The sequence below is a fragment of the Harmonia axyridis genome, chromosome 5, assembly GCF_914767665.1.
Source record: "Harmonia axyridis chromosome 5, icHarAxyr1.1, whole genome shotgun sequence".
Taxonomy (NCBI): domain Eukaryota; kingdom Metazoa; phylum Arthropoda; class Insecta; order Coleoptera; family Coccinellidae; genus Harmonia; species Harmonia axyridis.
The window spans coordinates 24,990,858-25,010,406 of NC_059505.1; the positions used below are offsets into that span (position 1 = coordinate 24,990,858).

At 33.5% G+C, this 19,549-nt stretch overlaps 1 protein-coding gene across 2 annotated transcripts in view; it reads right to left on the minus strand.

Moving 5' to 3' along the window:
• The window catches only part of LOC123679963 (importin-13), a 31,069-nt gene that overhangs the window by 1,904 nt on the left and 9,616 nt on the right, over positions 1-19,549 (minus strand). The window contains exons 5-14 of one of the 2 annotated variants that reach the window (XM_045617565.1): positions 11,812-11,949; positions 11,558-11,753; positions 11,292-11,504; positions 7,369-7,795; positions 6,445-6,626; positions 5,780-6,133; positions 4,353-4,490; positions 4,067-4,301; positions 3,858-4,010; positions 1,987-2,263 (exon numbers count right to left, since the gene is read on the minus strand). In XM_045617565.1, coding sequence (XP_045473521.1) covers positions 1,989-2,263; positions 3,858-4,010; positions 4,067-4,301; positions 4,353-4,490; positions 5,780-6,133; positions 6,445-6,626; positions 7,369-7,795; positions 11,292-11,504; positions 11,558-11,753; positions 11,812-11,949 — 2,311 coding nt within the window. In that variant the 3' untranslated portion in view covers positions 1,987-1,988. Of the gene's footprint in view, positions 1-1,986; positions 2,264-3,857; positions 4,011-4,066; positions 4,302-4,352; positions 4,491-5,779; positions 6,134-6,444; positions 6,627-7,368; positions 7,796-11,291; positions 11,505-11,557; positions 11,754-11,811; positions 11,956-19,549 lie in introns of both variants that reach the window. The other variant, XM_045617564.1, reaches the window with a different exon arrangement.

The window sequence follows — 19,549 nt, forward strand, 5'->3', positions numbered from 1 at the left end:
GGTATAACAAATATTCCAAAGAGAAGTAAAAACATATTTAAGTTCCCTGATAAGCAAATAATTTCATAGGAGAGAATCCGTTCATAAATAATGATCCTGATATTGACGTTTTAATTTCCTCTCGTGTCACTATCACTAGCAAATGTGCCAAAAAGAATGTAGTCTCTGAAATTACAAAAGAAGATATCATAAATCACCCTCAGAATTTGCAGGGCTTCACAGACAGCAATGAGAGAAAAAGATGACCGTTTAATCACAATAATTTGCGATAAATTGTTTTACGCTGTCCTGCGTGAGCGAACTATTGCGAGCGACGCGACCAAAGCGAATTCATCAAACCTTGGAATATAACAGCGCTGTCCTACGTGCAGTCGTAAAACTGTTTGACGCGAAATGCGCGCGATCAAATTATTTGATATTTCTGCGCGAAATTTGCGCGACTGATCTTCCGCAATGCACAATCCCAACCATATATTTGTCTCGCCGTGTCGTGTTTGTAGATTTCAACGTAGGACACTGAAAGTTATGTAGTACATAAAATTAGCGTCGTAACATTAGTCGCTCACGTAGAACATAGGGTTACAGTTTGAATGAATTTACCAACCTAGCCTAATAAAATTAGTTACTCTATTATTGTATTTGCGTTGAATAAACAGAGTAAATCTTCCAAAAACATATGATTGTACAGAGAATCACTCTGTCTGCTTCACAATAGGTACTTTGTCACAAATACAAGGTGAATGTTATGCACAAGACTACATTTAAAAATCAAAGTAAGAGTTCTGTTTAATAATATCAGCTATCTGGACTCCATCTACTCTCAAGCAATTCTTTATGGTCTTTACAAATATGTAGATGGCATTTAATTAATGAAATCTATTCTAAATGCCAGGTAGTAAATAGTTCACAATAAGAGAGATGAGGTAGGTAAAGGCGCGGTGTCCAACAGACTTGTAGGTGCGATATGGTGAAACTCTGCTCTGTTTTTCCACGAGTAGTTAAGCCATGATCAAGGTAAGTAAAAGCAAATTAATTCATTTAATTATAAGATAACCAGTGGCATACTCAGACATAAACATTAGGAGGAGATGTTATGAAAAGACTTAGAATTAGAATCGAAAAACAAATTAGTTCCAATATCATTTTAATTTACAGACACTTTTTGAGATTGATTTTCACATGTCAATGTGTCAACTGATGTATTCGAAGGCAAAAAACTTGAAGATTCGCCTGCATACATTTTCTTTCTTTTGAAGAGGTTTTCTAAATAACTTTTCTTAATCATCATTTTGATCAGTTTCGAGATCATGCAACACATATTAAGAGTTAAACACGGAATATAATAGAACAATGTAGCGCCAAACTAATCAATAATATACTTACTAACCCTACCTATCTTTGTGAGTGAAAGTGTTAACGCAGTAAGTAATAGAATCCAAAGTGCGGACAATGAGTTTCTTTGCAACAAAAGAATAATTAGATATAATATGGTATTATTTATTATTATTATTTATTTACTTTAGGCTTCTAAAAAATTAGAGAACTTGATATCAGGGGTGGCGCCGATTTACTTCTAGTAGTTCGGAGCTCTTATTTCAGGATCTCATTGATTTTTACTTGATTGATTTAATTTTTGCACGATTACATTATTAAGTGTTGTGATTTATAATGGATAATCCTCCTGTCCAGCGGTCGAAACACAAAAATAAATTAAACAAAAAAAATTGTTTTTTTGTGGATGATTTTCAAAACAATTTTGATATTCGAGTGGAGTCTGGTATCTAGGAATATTTTCAATGATGAAATCATATTTGATGACCTCTTTCTTGGATGTTGGCACCACCTATATATCTTTCAGTAATTTAAAATGTGTGTGTATCTGTATATTTATTAGTTTTTTTTCTTTAATTCAATTCTAAGAAAGGAATTAGGTGTTATTATAATTTAATACTACTTATAATAACAGTAATTAATACCAATACTCACTTTCAGTCAAAACTCCTAACGGTATCACTTGTTATGATTCCTTTGCTTATCAAACTGAATTCAAGTAAAATGTCAGTCATCTTCTTTTTACTCATTGAGGGTGTAATCACTAGATTTATAAATTTCTCTTTATCCTTAGAAGATAGTTTGTTGGAAGGAAAATTTTCTTGACTTAAAAATTGATATAACCATTTATGAAGATTTGGACAGCATTTTTTATTCAAAGCTTGGAATATTTCTGCGAAGTAGGTAATGTTTTGCCTGGGAGTTGTTGTTCCTGTGAATAAATTGGATTTTAGTAACATGAATGATAACCATCAACTATAGCTATTGCATTCTTCCTGATCTCATATCAATTATTCAGTTGGTCAACATATCATGAATATGTTTAGATTGTAGGTAATATCGTGATTTCTGTATTTCACTATATTTAATGTTGAAAGTAGACCATGAAGACAATATATTTTATTGTTTTAATATGGATATGTAACAAATTATAAACAATGTGTGGATAAAGTAAGGAATAAAATTCATAACTGAGTTGAAATTCTTATTTATTCTCAAAGGAATACACACAGGTGAATATGATTTTCACACCTGAAAAAGGTATTCTCAAAATATTGTAGAAAAGTGTAGAACAGTAATATTGGAAACAGTACAATCAATAAGGATTCAAACAAGCAGAAAAAAATAACAAAAATCAATTTATTCAAAAAATTTCATCCCCGATAAAGAAAACATAAGCAGTTGGAAAAATAGTTTGTTTTACTAGGCAGCAAAGTAGTTGATTGATTACCGCGGCTGATGGTTTATAGCCAAGCCAAGATAGAAATTTACCTAAGAAAGTCAATCTACTTCGTGCCGAGTTGAACATTTGAAAAAATATCGGTGTATTTATATTATGGACAGTCATAGCGACTTAGAAGTACTTACTCCACCAGAAATAAGGGAGGTGGCAAATATTGAGTTGAATTTGTGGCCGGAAAAGTCTCGGATGAAATATGAAGGAAATTATAAAGGATTTATCTAAAGCAATGAAGAGTACATGTGGCTACGACGAACTACTGAATTTAAAGTTAGAAAATATTGAAGATATGAATAATAAACTATTGGTATCCCTATTAAACACGAAGAAGAATTCGGGGTCTTTTGTAATAGTGTAATATGTAATTAGATTTACTTGTAAATTCATGGTGGGTGGAACGCTCAACTATAGAAGAAGGGTACATTGAGGAATGAGGAGTCAATGGCAAGTTAAACGTGTATTTGTGAAAAAGTTTCGACTGATGTAGGATCTACTCATAAGGAAAATCAAACTGGTAATATAGTGAATGTGAAGAGAACGATATCAAAGGAAAGAAAAAGTGGCCTATTTATTCAAAAAATGTAGTAATTTCACTATTAATGTTAATAACAACTGAAAATACGTCTATAAAATTCTTGTTAATTGTATTTATTATGTAATAATTGCTAATAAATGTTTTCTATCCAAAAATATCAAATGTTTTATTCCCATTAAGAATAATTCCACGTTTATATGAGTTGAATCATTCGAAATTTTACAAAAATTTCAATTTGGGTAAGTATATGAAAGATTTGTGAGTATTAGAAAGATCATTTTTCATGATCTTTAACTCAAAGCAATCCCCAATTCATTAATATATTTTTCCAAACATTGAAGTTAGGAATAATGAAGTTTCAAATTACAATTTTCCGCCTAGAAAGTTTTGAAGGTGCCTACCGCAGTTTTAGACAAAACGTCAAGGAGAAGACTAGATCACGCCTAAGAAACTCTGAATTTTTCAACAACAAGTTGAACAGTTCAGTATAAAAGCGGAGCATTAACATTAAATGTGTCAATTTATACTCACCTATACTTATTAACATCCTCAGTATTAAACTCTCTCCAATACTATCAATAATTTGAACGTTTCCACAGTCTACACTCTGGATAATCATATTTGAAAGGAAACTAGAACAAGCCCTTAGGAGTTGTTGCTCTGGTAGAACTAATGCCATTATTCCTACGGAAATGACCCTTTGTTAAACACTGTAATTTGCTAAGAATATATTCACTCACCACACTGAAAAATTGAAACAGGGTTTATAACACCTCCAAAAAAAATAAATTGAGGTAGTTTCTTAATCAATGAGGATAACAACAAAAAGAATCCTTCCAGTACATCTGCTTTTTCTGATAATGAATTTTCATTTTGATATTGTGAGCACATTTCTAACGTGGTATGTACAATTGCAGCAAAAGACTGGTGAATCATTGAATTTAGATCTTGATCTTTACAAAAAATGATGAATATCTGAAATCAGAAGAATTATTTTGGGAATTCAAAGGATCAACTTACACTTACTGCTTTTGCAACCAACAATACTGAGTTTTGAGGATTTAACTTGAAAATTGCTATGACAATTTTTAATACATCAGTCACTAGCGGTTTCGCAACATCCATTAAAGATGTGATTGCACTTTTTAGTACTATTGAGAGCTCCTGTAAAGAATTAAATATTAGGTTCGTCAAAATTCTATGAGCCACCAAATATATTCATATCAGATTAATTCAGAAAATAATATTTTGTCATGATGTAGTAATGTCGTTTATTTGAGTAAAAAGAAAAATAAATATTATTATTTTTCATTCATATTCCTCTCTTCAATGTGCTCACCTTTTTTTTTTTTTTGTTGGTATGTACACAGATCAAGTCTCAACACGTTTTTATTGCATACTACTCAGTCATACTACATTTAAGTCTAGACAATTTTTGTTTTTGTGAGGACATACACAACCATCCATGCCCTTGCCGGGATTCGAACCCGGTACCTTAGCTTTGGCAGTCGGGAACCATCCCACTGCTGCCACCGAGGCGGCACAAATATTATTATTTTTCGTTTTGTGGTTGTCAACACTGACTTCCGATCCTATCAATATTCAACTTGAACTTTGAAATGGAATAAAACCAGGATGAATTTTTGAAATTGACATAAAATTGACTTCATTCAAAAGATAATCTGTTGGCATTTTAATTTAATAGTATATTCAAATACTCGTTGCAGAAGCCAATTCCAACACAAGTCAATTTCATGTCACTTTTCAAAAACATACAGTTTTTATTCCATTTCAAAGTTCAACAACTCTGAAAAAACAACGATTATAAATAATGATGGAGCCAAATCATGTATTATTCTCTTCATGTACAAGATTTTTATATTTTCTCAGACGACAAAATTCAAAGGGTGAACGAAAAAATTGGAAGCGAGATGAATAATTTTGATGAAATAAAAGAAATTACACGAACAAAAACAAATATTTGTCGTGACCAGAAGAAGTACATAGAACAAATTTTAAAGAGATTTGGAATAGAAGACTCAAAATAAATAAAATAATATGTCTACCGTATACCTTCGAAAGATTTTCTGAGAACCTATAATAATAAATGAAATCTGATAATTTTTTACAAACAAAGATATCAGTGATGAATTTTAATTACGTTACACAATATTTCATTCGAAACTTTGAAACAAATATCCAAGTATTTCAAAATATATTTCTAATTAAACTTTGTTTTGAGTGGTTCATTATTCAGAAAATGCTATAATTTCTTTTTACTTTCATATCTAATTCATCGAAATAATTTCAGATAACTATCCAACATATTATGAATGAAATATTGCCGTACCTTTAACGAAAACTGCAAATTATAAAATTAACATTAAACAGAATATAAAATTATATCTTAATAAAAAAAATGTTCAAGAAACCTCAAGAGAAATTAATCCTACCTCTATAACAGCCAAATCCTTGCAGTACTTCTCACCAATAACTTCATATACTTGCATGGTATTTTGCATTATTACCAGCAAAGGTTGTGGCTCTTCTATTTTCTCATTTTCTTCTAATACGGCCATAGATGCATATAATGCGCCAAGAATCTTCAATTTAGTTATTATGGATATTCTAGCCGATGATGGATCAACTTCCAATAATTCTTTGTGAAATTCTTCAAAATAAGGTGCCAGTACAATATTCAAATAATTCATAGCTTTAGAGAATGGCAAAACTGATAATACTCTTCCCATACAAGCAAAGAGACGTCTATTTGCAGGCATTTTCAAATTTCCCATGGTCAAAACTTTCTGTAACATCATAATAGCATCAAGAAATAAAAAGATCAATTTCATTATAATGATTTTGGTACTTTCAACATTATTCAGCGACTAAGCAATTTCACTCAAAATATCAATTGCGAATTTTAGTTTATGCACCAATATGTATCAACTTGACAATCACCACTTGTCTCCTATTTAAATTCTGGTAGGCCTACGTGAAACCTATTTGAGCAAGACACCTAATATGTTAGCAAACAATAACTGAAATACATAATTTTTCGCAAAATTGATATTGATATTACAATTAATACTATATTAAAACTATAAGTTTATATTACCTGTATTTGATTCAGTATCGGTTCAGAGTATGGAAGCATGTATTTTTGACAAGCATTAGTGATATCTTTGAGTGCCATTGTTGCGGTTAACGAAATGTCAGGATTTTCTAAAGCTTTTATAACCAATGGAAGTGTATATTCCAAAACCTCTCGATTTTCCGATATAAGTCCGCTATAATTGCCTGAAAGTTATTAGAAATTATAGAAAAGAATAACAATGTATAAAAAAAGCTCTATGAATAATAAAAAATATGTACACCATTCACCTTATATCAATAAAATAAAACAAAATTAATTTCCACAAATAATACAACATTGTGGCTTCCTTAGGCAAATTTTACATTTGGTGAGTCGAAATATAAAATTACCCTGAAGAAGCCACAATATTGAAAATTTGAGATTTTGTTATATTTCATTTGACAATGAATTTGCATCGAGTAAGAACCTAATCCATTAAATTATATACTCTATACAAACAATCAATTTGAAATTTAATTTTTTGTATACACTAATATTATATTTATAAAACTCATCCAGTGTTTTTTTCTAAGGAAAATGAAAACATTTAAAACTAGTAATCGTAATTTTTTTCAAATTCTGAAATGATATTGCACTTGTATGGAATAGTTAGGTATAGTATACCCAAAGTCACTTGAAATAGTCCATAAAAACGCTTGGCCAGATTTCCCTTTGAAGTGAATACTGCGATTCGCTAAATACAGGGGTTCATTTGAAATTATTGTTAGGCAATAAATTCAGTGGCCCCAAGGGAAATTCTGGAAAATTAGACAAATCTTGTATAATCGAAATATTCTGACTTCCTCCGAGTGACATTGGATATACTATACAACAGAATTCAAAACATATATACTCATGAGAAAAATTTTCCAATAATAAACTGGGAATATTATTGATAATTCTTACCTATAGCTGTTATAGCAGTAGCTAAAACTTTGTTGTTCAATGTATCAAAAGGTAAATCTTTTATGGTAACCATCAACTTTGGTAAGTATAAATGTTCAGTTTCTGTGCATTCTGCAACCGACGCAACGGCATGTAGACAAGCTTCTAGCTCATTCCATTTATAATCATTCTTCTTAAGAATTTCTACTAATCTCGTATACAGCATATCGAGTAGTTCCAAATTCAATACATTGTAACAATAAAGGAAAGTGTCACTTATATCTGTTCTATAACATCTGAAAGCATCACGGTCATCTTCAGACCAATTTGTTTCATTTAGTGGATACTCCCCTTTCCTAAGTAATATGTATACCAAATCACGGTAAAATGGCTTAATCAAAATTAGAAGTTTAGCATAGCCAGAAACTTCGAAACTTGTAACTTCTTCCTGAAATAAATGTTGCTTTCTTAATGGTTTGATGAGCAGAAAGATATTTTTATTTATAACATAGGTCCAAATTTATAAGGAGAAGTGGCGTAATAATACGTTTCAGTAATCTCTCAGAGGAATTTTGTTGATAGGAATATTGATTGTGATGTGGATTTCACAAATTGTCTGGTTTTAACAAAGAAACAAACAATGTGCAGTGAAAATGTTTTTTTTGCAACATATATGTATATGAATAAAATTTCTATTTACTTTATTTAGTAGAATACCCAACTCATGTAAAAAATCTAAAAACAGAGATACTTATTGAGTTATTGTCATTAACAATAAAAGTTTGACATCCTTAAGAATTTCTTCAACTTGGTTTTTTGGTAACAGAAAAATTGTATATATTTGAAGTAAGTATGCTATGCCATGATTTTTCTTTGATAAAAATCAAAACTGTATCTCGAATTGTGTATGAATTTAACACACACATACACTTGCGTACACGTACAAATCATTTCGATTCTTCTTGTATAATGCTTCCAGTATTACGTGAACTACTCCATGAAACGCTTGTCCATATGTTCGTTTGATGTAATGCCCCAATCATCAGCGCACTCTTGTAAAATCCTAGAGTTGAAAATAATATTTACGCGATTGTATCGAACTCTTCAGATTCTTTCAGATAATAAATTCGCGAGGTGATTAGCTTTTGTTGTCACATCATTAATGTTATTATGTAATGACATAATAACAGTATAATGATACTGTGTTATAATTTGATTATTCTATATTCTCGACTTGTAATATACTAGCAACATTGTCAACTATGATGACATGATCGTTGCATAAAATTATAAGCACACCAAAGTGATGAACTTGGATATGTTCAGTCTGAACATACATCAAACTAGTGATAACATTGATCAGAAAATGTAGTGGAAATTATATTGGTTAATTTCACCAAGTCCTTTTCGTATCTCAACAAAAATCTTTTCTTCAGTAATATGACGGTCCTTATATTAGGATGCGAAATCATTTTCTTCAGAATTCGACGAATCATTACCGACTTGTAACTGGAGGAATGAAGTGCCACAGAATTTTTCCAAACGTCACAGTCGAAATCATTAAAAGCCTTTCTCATTTTCTCGATGACTGTAGAATCCTTCGTCGGTGTTTGATTAAATTTTCTTAAACAGCCGGAAGCTTACAGCCGTAACGACCCCGATTCAATAATAATAACAATAAATAAACAGCCCTTAATAACTCCCCCAACCCGTTCTATTGATGAGCACAACTCCAACCAATAAGAGCGACTATATTGCTACTCGGCAGCACGAGTACTATTTCGAGCAATGAAAGTGGCCAAATCGATAGAGAATCAACTAGCATACTGGAATTTATTCAAAAGAACTGGTAACACAATAAATTCCCTGCTCCCTAATACATTTTGGGAAAATGGAGAACCCTTGTATCTTAGAAATATTCTGGCATACGTCAAGTGACTTTGAATATATACTTCATCCAAATAAAAATAAAAAATCAGTCGCACAACTAACTAAAACCGAGTATAAATGCTCATTTCATCAATCCCCCTACGGACCACACTAGTCTATGGGAATCATAAGAAAGGTAATTAAGAAGTGATGAATGTGCGTAGCTGAAGCCAATGAAAGTAAGTAACCATATCGGCACTCGGAGGGAACGTGGACTATTTTAGTCAATAGAAATAACCAAATCGACTCATTCTGGTTCCAGAGACGACCCGCTAAAAAGTGGGGTTTATTTTAAAGTACTTTTAGGCAATAAATTCCCTGGACCCAAATGAATTTCTGGAAACTTGGATAACCCTTGTATAATTGAAATATTCTCCATCCAAGTGACTTTGGATATCCTATACCAAGGGTTCCTCACACCCTGGGAGAGTGCTACATACTTTCCTACAAATTATATCAAAAATAAAATTTTTTGGAAGTCGTACCTGTGCAATGATCCAAATGATATTGTCTGTATAATAAAAATACTTAGTGAAGGGCTACCGCGACTTTGCTTGATTTTATAAAATATTTGGGGCTTGAATTGACTGATCCAAATACATTGTTATGCCATAAATAGGCAGGAAGAATATTTCACTTCGATAGTAGCCCCAAATCATATAGGCAGATATTGCAGAAAAAAAATCTGAGAAATATGGCAAATGTCTAAAACTTTTAATCATATCAGATATATGATTTCGAAAAAATCTGTGCCAATGGGTGTAGAATTATGCTTTCTTGTCTTTCGCTCTTAGAAAATCGGTTCTTCTCAGTAAGTTATGTGGATCTTGTAAAACTACTATCTCCCGAAAAGATCCGATTTACGAATACGCAACGAAAGCCATATAGTCCAAAAAGCTGAAATTCTATGGTACCTTTGAGGTCCCAGCCTGAATACCCATAATATGTGAAATATTGATATCTCGGTTATTTCACGTTTCTGTATGGCCGGGTCATCGAAAAAGTAGAGCAAGAGATATGGAAATGTTTGAAATTCAACGCATGTTTAACGAGCACCCTTCATCGGAAAAAACTGAGTACCCATACCAACATACCGACTGGACCCACAACCAGTCAACCGCACCTCACTGATGAAAAATCTATATTACAGACTTAAAAACTGAAAACATTATATGTCTGAACTCCAATGTTTTTGAGAAGTAGGGATTTGGTGGCTCCAAGCTACCAGAGAGATGGCGTCAAAGGCTAATACGCTCTATTAGTGATGACGTCCCACACCGCCAATTTAGTTCTCCTGTCAGTGTTCGGAATCCAAACAAACAAATTGTCATTCAAATTAGTACGTTGTCGTTGAAGAAATTGGCTTATTTTGATAAATAAGATTATTTAAAGAACGATTTTACTATTAATTGATAGACAGAAGGAACGAGATTAATGCCAGTAAGTTCGAACTTGAAGTTCAACTAATTAAAACGGTTTTTTACAAAATCTGGGGAATGATATAGGATTCGAATTTACTGATATTAACCTCGTTCCTTCTGTCTATCAATTAATACTGAAATCGTTCTTCAAATACTCTTATTTATGAAAATAAGCCAATTCCTTCAACGACACCGTACTAATTTGAATGACAATTTATTTGTTTGGATTCCGAACACTGACAGGAGAACCAAAAATGGCGGTGTGTGACGTCACACTAATAAAGCGGAAGGACGGCACCGCTTGGGACATAATCCCAACCGTTCTACGGCAAAGTCATCACGATACGCTTATCCAAGCGTATTGCATAAAAAGTAGAGAGGTGCATATGGCAGGGACCACCAAGTTGCCATACTGACGATTCCATCAGTGGCCCCGATCGAGAGAATATCATGTAAGAAGATGAAGTTTCTTAAATTTCTCTTTCAAACATCTGATTATTGATAATACTAATAAGCCAAAATATTAAGATTTATGCAAGTTTTTGAAATATTTAAATACAATGCAATTGTGAGAAATATTTCAAATTGAATTACCTGTATAGTATATAAAGTTCCAAAACTCAAATTGCTTATATTTTCATGTACCGAGTACACGCCTGGGAGATTAACACAATCTAAAACGCATTTGAATAAATCACAGCTCAGTTTTTGTTCGTCTTTGTCCTCAGATAACAAATTGTTAAGAAATATCTTTGTATGTCCATCAGCTAGATTTGTTATAACATTATACAAATGAAGAAGCATATCCTGGAAAATAACAATTACTTTACTGTTCACCATAATTTTTGTTACAATTTTACCTCATTAAATTCGTCTTTTGAACTTTCAACTTCTAATATTTTTCTACACTTATAGAGAAAGTCTATACATATTTTTATAATGAGATTCCTATGTTTATTAACATTATGACGCTGCAGTATCACAATGAAAACATCAGAGCACATTTCTATCAATTCTGATTCATCTGATGTGAACCCTTCGGGATTACTTCTATTCCTTGAAATAGATTCGTACATTGGTTGATGATAAATACATCATGATTATAAATAGTTACCAGTATATAAAACATATGAGATCTGTCAATACTTCAGAAACAGTTTGACATTCCTCAACATTCAATGGACCCATTTGAATCCAATTATAGATACAACGTGCTGCCCATAAATACATGGTTGTATTTGCAATGATGAATCTGAAACTGATATTTAATTCACTACTCTAATGATGTAAAAGTCGATACAAAAAAGGAGAAATTTTGCAGTGAAACATATTTCTGAAATAATATAATTTTTCAATGCTGAAATATAGCCAAATCTATAAACTATAGCTACTGTTTCTATTGGTTTATCTACTAAGCATCATATGATACTCTTCAAAAAATTAGATATTTCTTTTGCAAATAAACTCATAACAGCCTCACATTGTATTTATACCCCAGGTTTTAAATGCTGAACAAACAGTGCATGGTACATTTTGTTATTGCTATATTAATTATTATCCCATGTTCAAGGACTTCCTCCCATAAGTCAAATATCATGTATTAATATGTTTATTTTTGTTTTAATTATTGTTCCCATCACCATTTTGATTGAGTTTATAAAAAAATTATTTTCTTTAAAATGATCTCAGTGTGACGCTGATAGTTGAAAGTGTCCAATCATGCAACTACAACGAACAAGTAACAATGAGGCAAAAATGTCCCCAACCTCTTCCCTTTTACTGAAGACTATGAAAATTTTTCATGAAAACATGAGGTACTCCTTAATTCTATTGTTATTAATTTTGACTATTTATTGCTACTTGATAATTGTTACGCGATATTTGTGATTTGACGCTGGATAAATGTTTTTTTTCTAGTCGGTTGACATAATGTAGCATATTTGATATATTATTAAAATTAATATTACTTAACCACTGAAAGGTATAGTCTTTCCAAAGTCACTCGACCTTTTCTTTGATGCATGATAGACCTGTATTAAGAGTCCGTTCACGCGGCGCAAATTCAGGCGTTTTCTTAACTAATTCGGTCTTGATTTTCTCAGGAACGGTAAACGCTATCGAGATGATTCAAAACAATATTGGAAGGTCTTTATCCCTTGTATGTTCGTTAGGTAATAATTTCACTTTAAGTTGCAAATTAATTGTTTTATTGACGTAGAATGTACGATTTTCAATACCAATTTTGTATAATTTATTGTCGCTTCAGTTGATCTAAGTTCGACAATCTAATACAACATGGTCATAGCCTATTTCTTCTTCTTTCCAATGATACCAATTAGAAATATATTACATCATAGTTACGCAAAATTCTATGTGACATTGTAAATCTGTTTCAAGTGCCAGAATTGTGAACTAAAAATCGTTGCTCCTCCTTGAGGGGCGTGGCTTGTAGCTATCAGGACCGTCTTTTAGGAAATATATTCTTGAAAACCTGAATTATTTGTCACAAACAAAAAAAATATTTTGTCGCTTATACTTGCATGTTCCTATTGCAGCATTGATTATCTTTAGAGCCATACGACCGATTTTCATGTAACTTTCTCGAATGAAAAAATGGATTCCTCATGGAAAGTTTTGGATTGGATCGAATAGTCAATTAATTACTTCGGACCGAATGTTTCGTAAGTTTGGGAAAAAGTAAATGTCTGTTATTATGAAGGAAAGCGATTCGGATGTAATGATGGCTGGCAAATTACCTTGTTTTTATCATATTTCATATAATACAAAATTTGGGCAGTTCTGAAGCTCTCTTAGATTCGGTATTGTGCTTGAGGATAATACTTTGGAAGTTAACAAGAAGTGATTTCGTGTAAATTTATTTGAGTTATTTCACGATTTTATTGCCGCATCAGATAAACATCAGTTGTAAATAAAGGTTATTGGGTACTCTTTTGTGTACCGTATTATTTCATTGCTGGACAATTTGACAGTTTCTAGGTAGGTTCAGCATTGCATAGGTACCTGAAAGAAGGCAATTTCGGAGTAAAGATTTAAAATGGTCTATTTTTGTACCGATACGTATATTTCTACTTACTCAATGATTTTATGTAGAAATGAAGAATATTAACTATACCTGACATTGAAATAACGCATTTTCAAACTGAAATTTCGAGAATGGTATTTTCAATTTGGGGTTGCGCTATTACTAGAAGCTTTCATATCTATTTGGCCTGTGCAGCTTCTTATAATTTTGTTTATGTGTATTGAATCGAACCTTTTTTGCTGGGAAATATCTTTGGATGAATTCCGAATTGTTTATATTCTGCAATTCATAGATTCTCTGAAAGAACTTTCTAATCACTCCGTTTTTTTTTAATCAATTTTTTGAAGATGGATATTATTGATAGCGTCAGTCATATATTTGGTGAACATAAGAATTGTGCCACTTTAGGCTACTTTTGTGAGAAAAAAGTAGCTGATTAAGACAAGACAAGACAAGATTTGTGACAGTTCGATATAGAGGAGAAAATTATGCAGGCGGTGAGATATTTAGCACTACATGCCAGAAGTCTCATAGAAAATGTAACAACGAACATTGTGGAACAATTCAATGCTATGATCAAAGAGTAATTAATTACGCTTTGAGAAGATGCTACCAAAGTCCTTGTTAGGCAGTAGTTGTTGCAAAGAATAAAAAAACCGCTATACGCTATACACAAAGATATGATAGGTCATAGTCCAGGACAAACGGTGAAGAGAATGGAACCGAGAATGGAACGAAGTAGAGTCTTCAAAAAGAAAAAGAAGAAGGGGCTGGAAGCTACAGTTCTCTGCAGGACCAGATAATAATTATTGAGAAAATTGTGAAAACCCAGACATGGATGAGGAAATATTCCAATTATATAGGGCTGAATTCTTGAGGGGTTTAATCAAAACAGAAGAAGCTCATAAAGAAATTGAGCTGAAAACACGGCTTCAAACTGATTCCGCTGATTGGCATCAGCAGAGGAGGAAATTGTTGACGGCTTCAATATTTGGAAAAATATGTGAAATGCCTCCTATGTCAAGTTATTTTATATAAACATTTTTCTGCAAAAGCTATAGATTGGGGAAAAATAATGAAGATCGAGCGAAGCGTCTATATAAGAGAATGAATTGTGCTCGAAGATCACAAACAGTGGCCTTTTTATTAATAAAAAAAGGTCAAGGTCCTTCTCCAGATGGCATTTTTGAGAAAAGTAATCATTCAATTAAAATCAAATGCCCTTTTTCAGCAAGAAATAATATGATAAAGGACGCTATTGAAAGGAAACAAATCACATATTTGGAAAAATTATAATCAGGAATATCGATTGAAACAAAGTCAGAATTATTATTTTCAAGTTCAGGGACAATTGAATATAGCTGAAAGAGAAAAATGCTTTTGTCGTGTGAACTTTGAAGGATACTTTATTCATCGAAGTCAACATCGATGAAGAGTTTTTCGAAGGAAAATTTCATTAGAACTGTGTTTTACCTGTAATAATTGACCTAAGACATAGAGGCTTGAAAATAAGGATCCTCAATACAAACTAGATCTTCAGGATAAGAAAAATTGAAGAAAATAGAAGGCAATTAGAAATATATCATTATGAACCAAGCTGATTTTTTTTAATTATAACAAAGTACTATTCCTTAGAACTGTAGATATTTATGGAATGAGTTCATCAAAATTGTCAATGAATTTTTTTTATTTCGGATTAGATATTTCAAAATTCATTCCATTTAATTCATACGGGTTTTTAACAATTCAAAAAATGAGGATAATGGTATAAGGTGTGTGAATAAGTCTTTCCCATTTTTTTTCAAATTTTGAGCCTTTATTGTGAAAAAATGGTTACAAATGAATTATTGAAAGTATTGGCCATCGCTAGCTACAACTTTTCCCCATCTTTCTGGCAACATACGAATCCCGTTGCGAAAAAATTCGACCGGTTTGGCCTCTATCCAGTCATCCACCCATTTTTTGGCTTCCTCGTAGGAATGGAAGTGCTGGTCAGCCAGGCCATGCGTCATCGATCTGAAGAGATGGTAATCAGACGGAGCAATGTCTGGACTATACGGCGGGTGGGGTAGGACTTCCCATTTGAGCGTTTCTAAGTATGTTTTCACCGGCTGTGCAACGTGTGGGCGAGCATTGTCATGTTGCAAAATAACTTTGTCGTGCCTGTCGGAGTATTGTGGCCGTTTTTCTCGCAGTGCGCGGCTCAAACGCATCAATTGTCGTCGATAGACCTCGCCTGTGATCCTTTCATTCGGTTTCAGAAGCTCATAGTAAACCACACCCTAGCTGGTCCCACCATATACAGAGCATGAGCTTGGCGCCATGAATATTTGGCTTGGCCGTCGATGATGATGCATGGCCGGGCAGTCCCCATGATTTTCTTCGCTTCTGATTATCGTAACGGATCCACTTTTCATCGCCAGTCACGATACGATGCAGAAAACCCTTTCTTTTATGTCGCTGAAGCAGCTGTTCGCAAGTGAAAAAACGCCGTTCGACGTCTCTCAGCTTCAGTTCGTACGGCACCCAATTTCCTTGCTTTTGGATCATTCCCATGGCTTTCAAACGCTTGGAAATGGTTGTTCGGTCAACTCCCAATGCTTCAGCAAGTTCTTCTTGCGTTTGACACGAATCTTCATCAAGCAAAGTCGCCAATTCTTGATCTTCAAAGATTTGCGGCCGCCCGGAACGCTCCTTGTCTTCCACGTCGAAATCGCCACTTTTGAAGCGTCGAAACCATCTGCGAACACTTGAATCATCGACACAACCTTCTCCATAAGCTTCCTGAAGCAACCGATGCGCCTCGGCAGCAGATTTCTTCAAATTGAACCAATAAAGTGAAACTTCCCGCAAATGACGTCGACTCGGCTCAAATTTCGACATTTTCACGATTTCAAAAATTTATGATGCGAAAAAATTTCAACTAATGTGTTAGTGTGGAATTGTTGACAGATGAATAAGCTTTGATTATGACATATGTAACCATTTAATACTCGCACAGTATTGGTGGCGCCATCTCTTACAAAAAACGGGAAAGACTTATTCACACACCTGATATATCAAAGCGTATTTGAATTCTCAATTCGATATCAAGTATTTATGGAAAGTAGAGTCTTTTTCAAAACCTAAAAAACAGTTCTTGTTTCTCAACTCTGTTTTTATTATAAAGAAACCGTCTTTACAACCATAATCATAGGTGACCATTTGACAATCATTTCATTTCATCAAAATGTCGAAAATGCGGCTGCATATTCTGACACGCACTAGTAGAACTCGAGAAAATTCATTCAATCTGGGCTGAGGGCCTAATACGTTCTCTATATTTTTACTACGATAGTCCGCGCCCACCCGCTCTTGCCCCTTCACGTTGCGACCCCTGTGCTTCCCAAGCAGTGTGGTGTTAACAAACTTTTAACGCGGAACAAAAAGAAATGGAATGTAAATTTCTGAACTCCCGCACATCAGATGGAATCCCGCGGTACTTAACATTTGTTGTTGTTGTTTCTTTTCACGAATTTTTCTTCATTTGTTGATAGTTCTTATTTCTCTATAAATGGAGATTTGCGAATTTTAGTTTCTTTTCTTTGTCGGAACGTAAATCCGTGTTCACTCTCCACCATCTTATTCTTCTTTCGCAGTATTCAACACCCTGTATCTCTGCAACGAACGATATTTGAAAAAATGTCAGAAATTTCTTATTTATTTCTCAAAGAGAATCTTTTATTTCAATTTGGCACCACAGATTCAGCCGATTCAGGAGACCTTGTGTGGTATATAATGCAACAAGCAAGGACCTTGAGAAAAAACCTAGGAGGCGACGGACAGGCCCATGGATCGGTGGGATCACGTGGACGAGGACCAGAAAGTCGGCGAAAATAGTTGTCACGAGGACCGGACAAAAACGAGCTTCATCTTAATATTTTGAATATCCAAAATTGAGTGAAAGTTCCCTCTTAAGTTGTTAAGTACTTGAGAGTATAAACTTTTTCAGAATATTTGATTTGATAATGGCGACTACGCCGAAACATGTAACCCGTGATTTAATATACAAGGTTCCAAACACAGAAGTCTTTTATAGACTTTTCCTTCAACTTTAAACTCACATAAAAAAAACAATCTCAGAATAGAACAAATTTTCTGGTCTTAATACATTAATATTAAGTTCAGAAAATTTGGCACTAGGAATCTTAAAGATTTCAAAGGAAATTCTATCCGTCTTCACCTACTGCTACAGACACAAAAATACCCTGCTTCTTCATCCACCCCAACTCCCATAAATTAGCCGCATACCGGTGATCAATGATATATACGTTTTCAATTCCAGAGAGAAATAGCTACTAACAACCATTTCAATATTAACATTATAAATGACCTCATACAAAAAAAAAAGGAAAAAAAGATTTTAAAGATATTTTCTCAATTCCAAAAACAGATAATACCAACATACTGGTATTTCTCAAACTTACTTCCTTTGGAGGAACAATGTAAAAATAGCCTTTCACATCAAATATCCAACTGTATCAATGCAGAAGAAAAAAACCATTTTAATAACTTGAATTGTTATTGGGTTTTTCCTTAGATTGGCAGCCTAGACTCTAAGGAGTTCATTTTTTTTATTTATAAGTTATATGTATATTATAACGAAGACAGTTGTTTGGGATTATTTGTATTATATCCGTCTAATCTCTAACGTCGAATTGTTTAACTATCTCCGTATAATACCACCCTCGTTAATCTGTATGGGCGAGTTCGGAAAGTCACCGCTGACAAATGCGCATTAAGCTCTGTTTCAACATCGCATTCGTAAATTTCCGAAGGTTCAGCGTACAATGGATCCATCGGGTTCTTAAACATTTTTTGAATTCAGCGCTGGATCGTTCTCCATCGATTGCACCGATATGAAAGGCCGATGTTTCTGCTGAATGAGAGAGAAAGAGAATGTTTATGCAGTCATTTATAGGATTAGTTATTGTATGAAAATTGTAACAAGAGCATTTGTCAGAGTATGGCAGGAAGGACTAGCCTATAAGATGAGAACAGTAGGATACTCAATCAAGATGTGCCGAATCATCAGAAATTACTTGAGGGATAGAAATTTCTACGTTAAATTAGAAGATAAAAATCAACGCTAAGACACTTAGCAGCAGGAGTCCCACAAGGCTCAGTATTAGGACCTCTCCTGTATAATATATACATCCATGATATACCAAGGAATCCGAGAAATTTGCTTGCCCTTTATGCGGATGACACAGGAATAGCAGTCAAACACAGAAGAGCAAATATCATACACCAAAGATTACAAGAAGCGGCAGATGAAATAACCAAATGGTGCATTAAATGGAAGATTGAAATAAATGGACAGAAAAGCCAAGCTATCCTACTACAAAAGAGAAGATTACAAATGAAGGAAAAATTATCAATTGACGGCAACGAAGTTGAATGGCAAAAAGAAGCAAAATACCAAGGTGTGATTATGGATGCGGGACTAACGTGGAAACAACATGTTAAGTATGCGGTGGATAAAACCAACAAAGCGATGAGCCGTCTATATCCAATCATCGGAAGAAGAAGCCGAATGGACATAAACACCAAACTCAGGATAATTAAAGCCGTTGCCAGACCCCAACTCACGTACGGCTCAGTGGCTTGGGGATACGCGGCAAAAAACCACATCAAGAGAATTCAATCAACGGAAATAAATATTTAAGATGGACAAGAGATGCCCCTTGGTTTGTTAGAAACATCCAAATTCACAGAGACCTGAAATGGGACAGAATAACTGACTTCATGAAGAAAAAAGCCGAAAGAA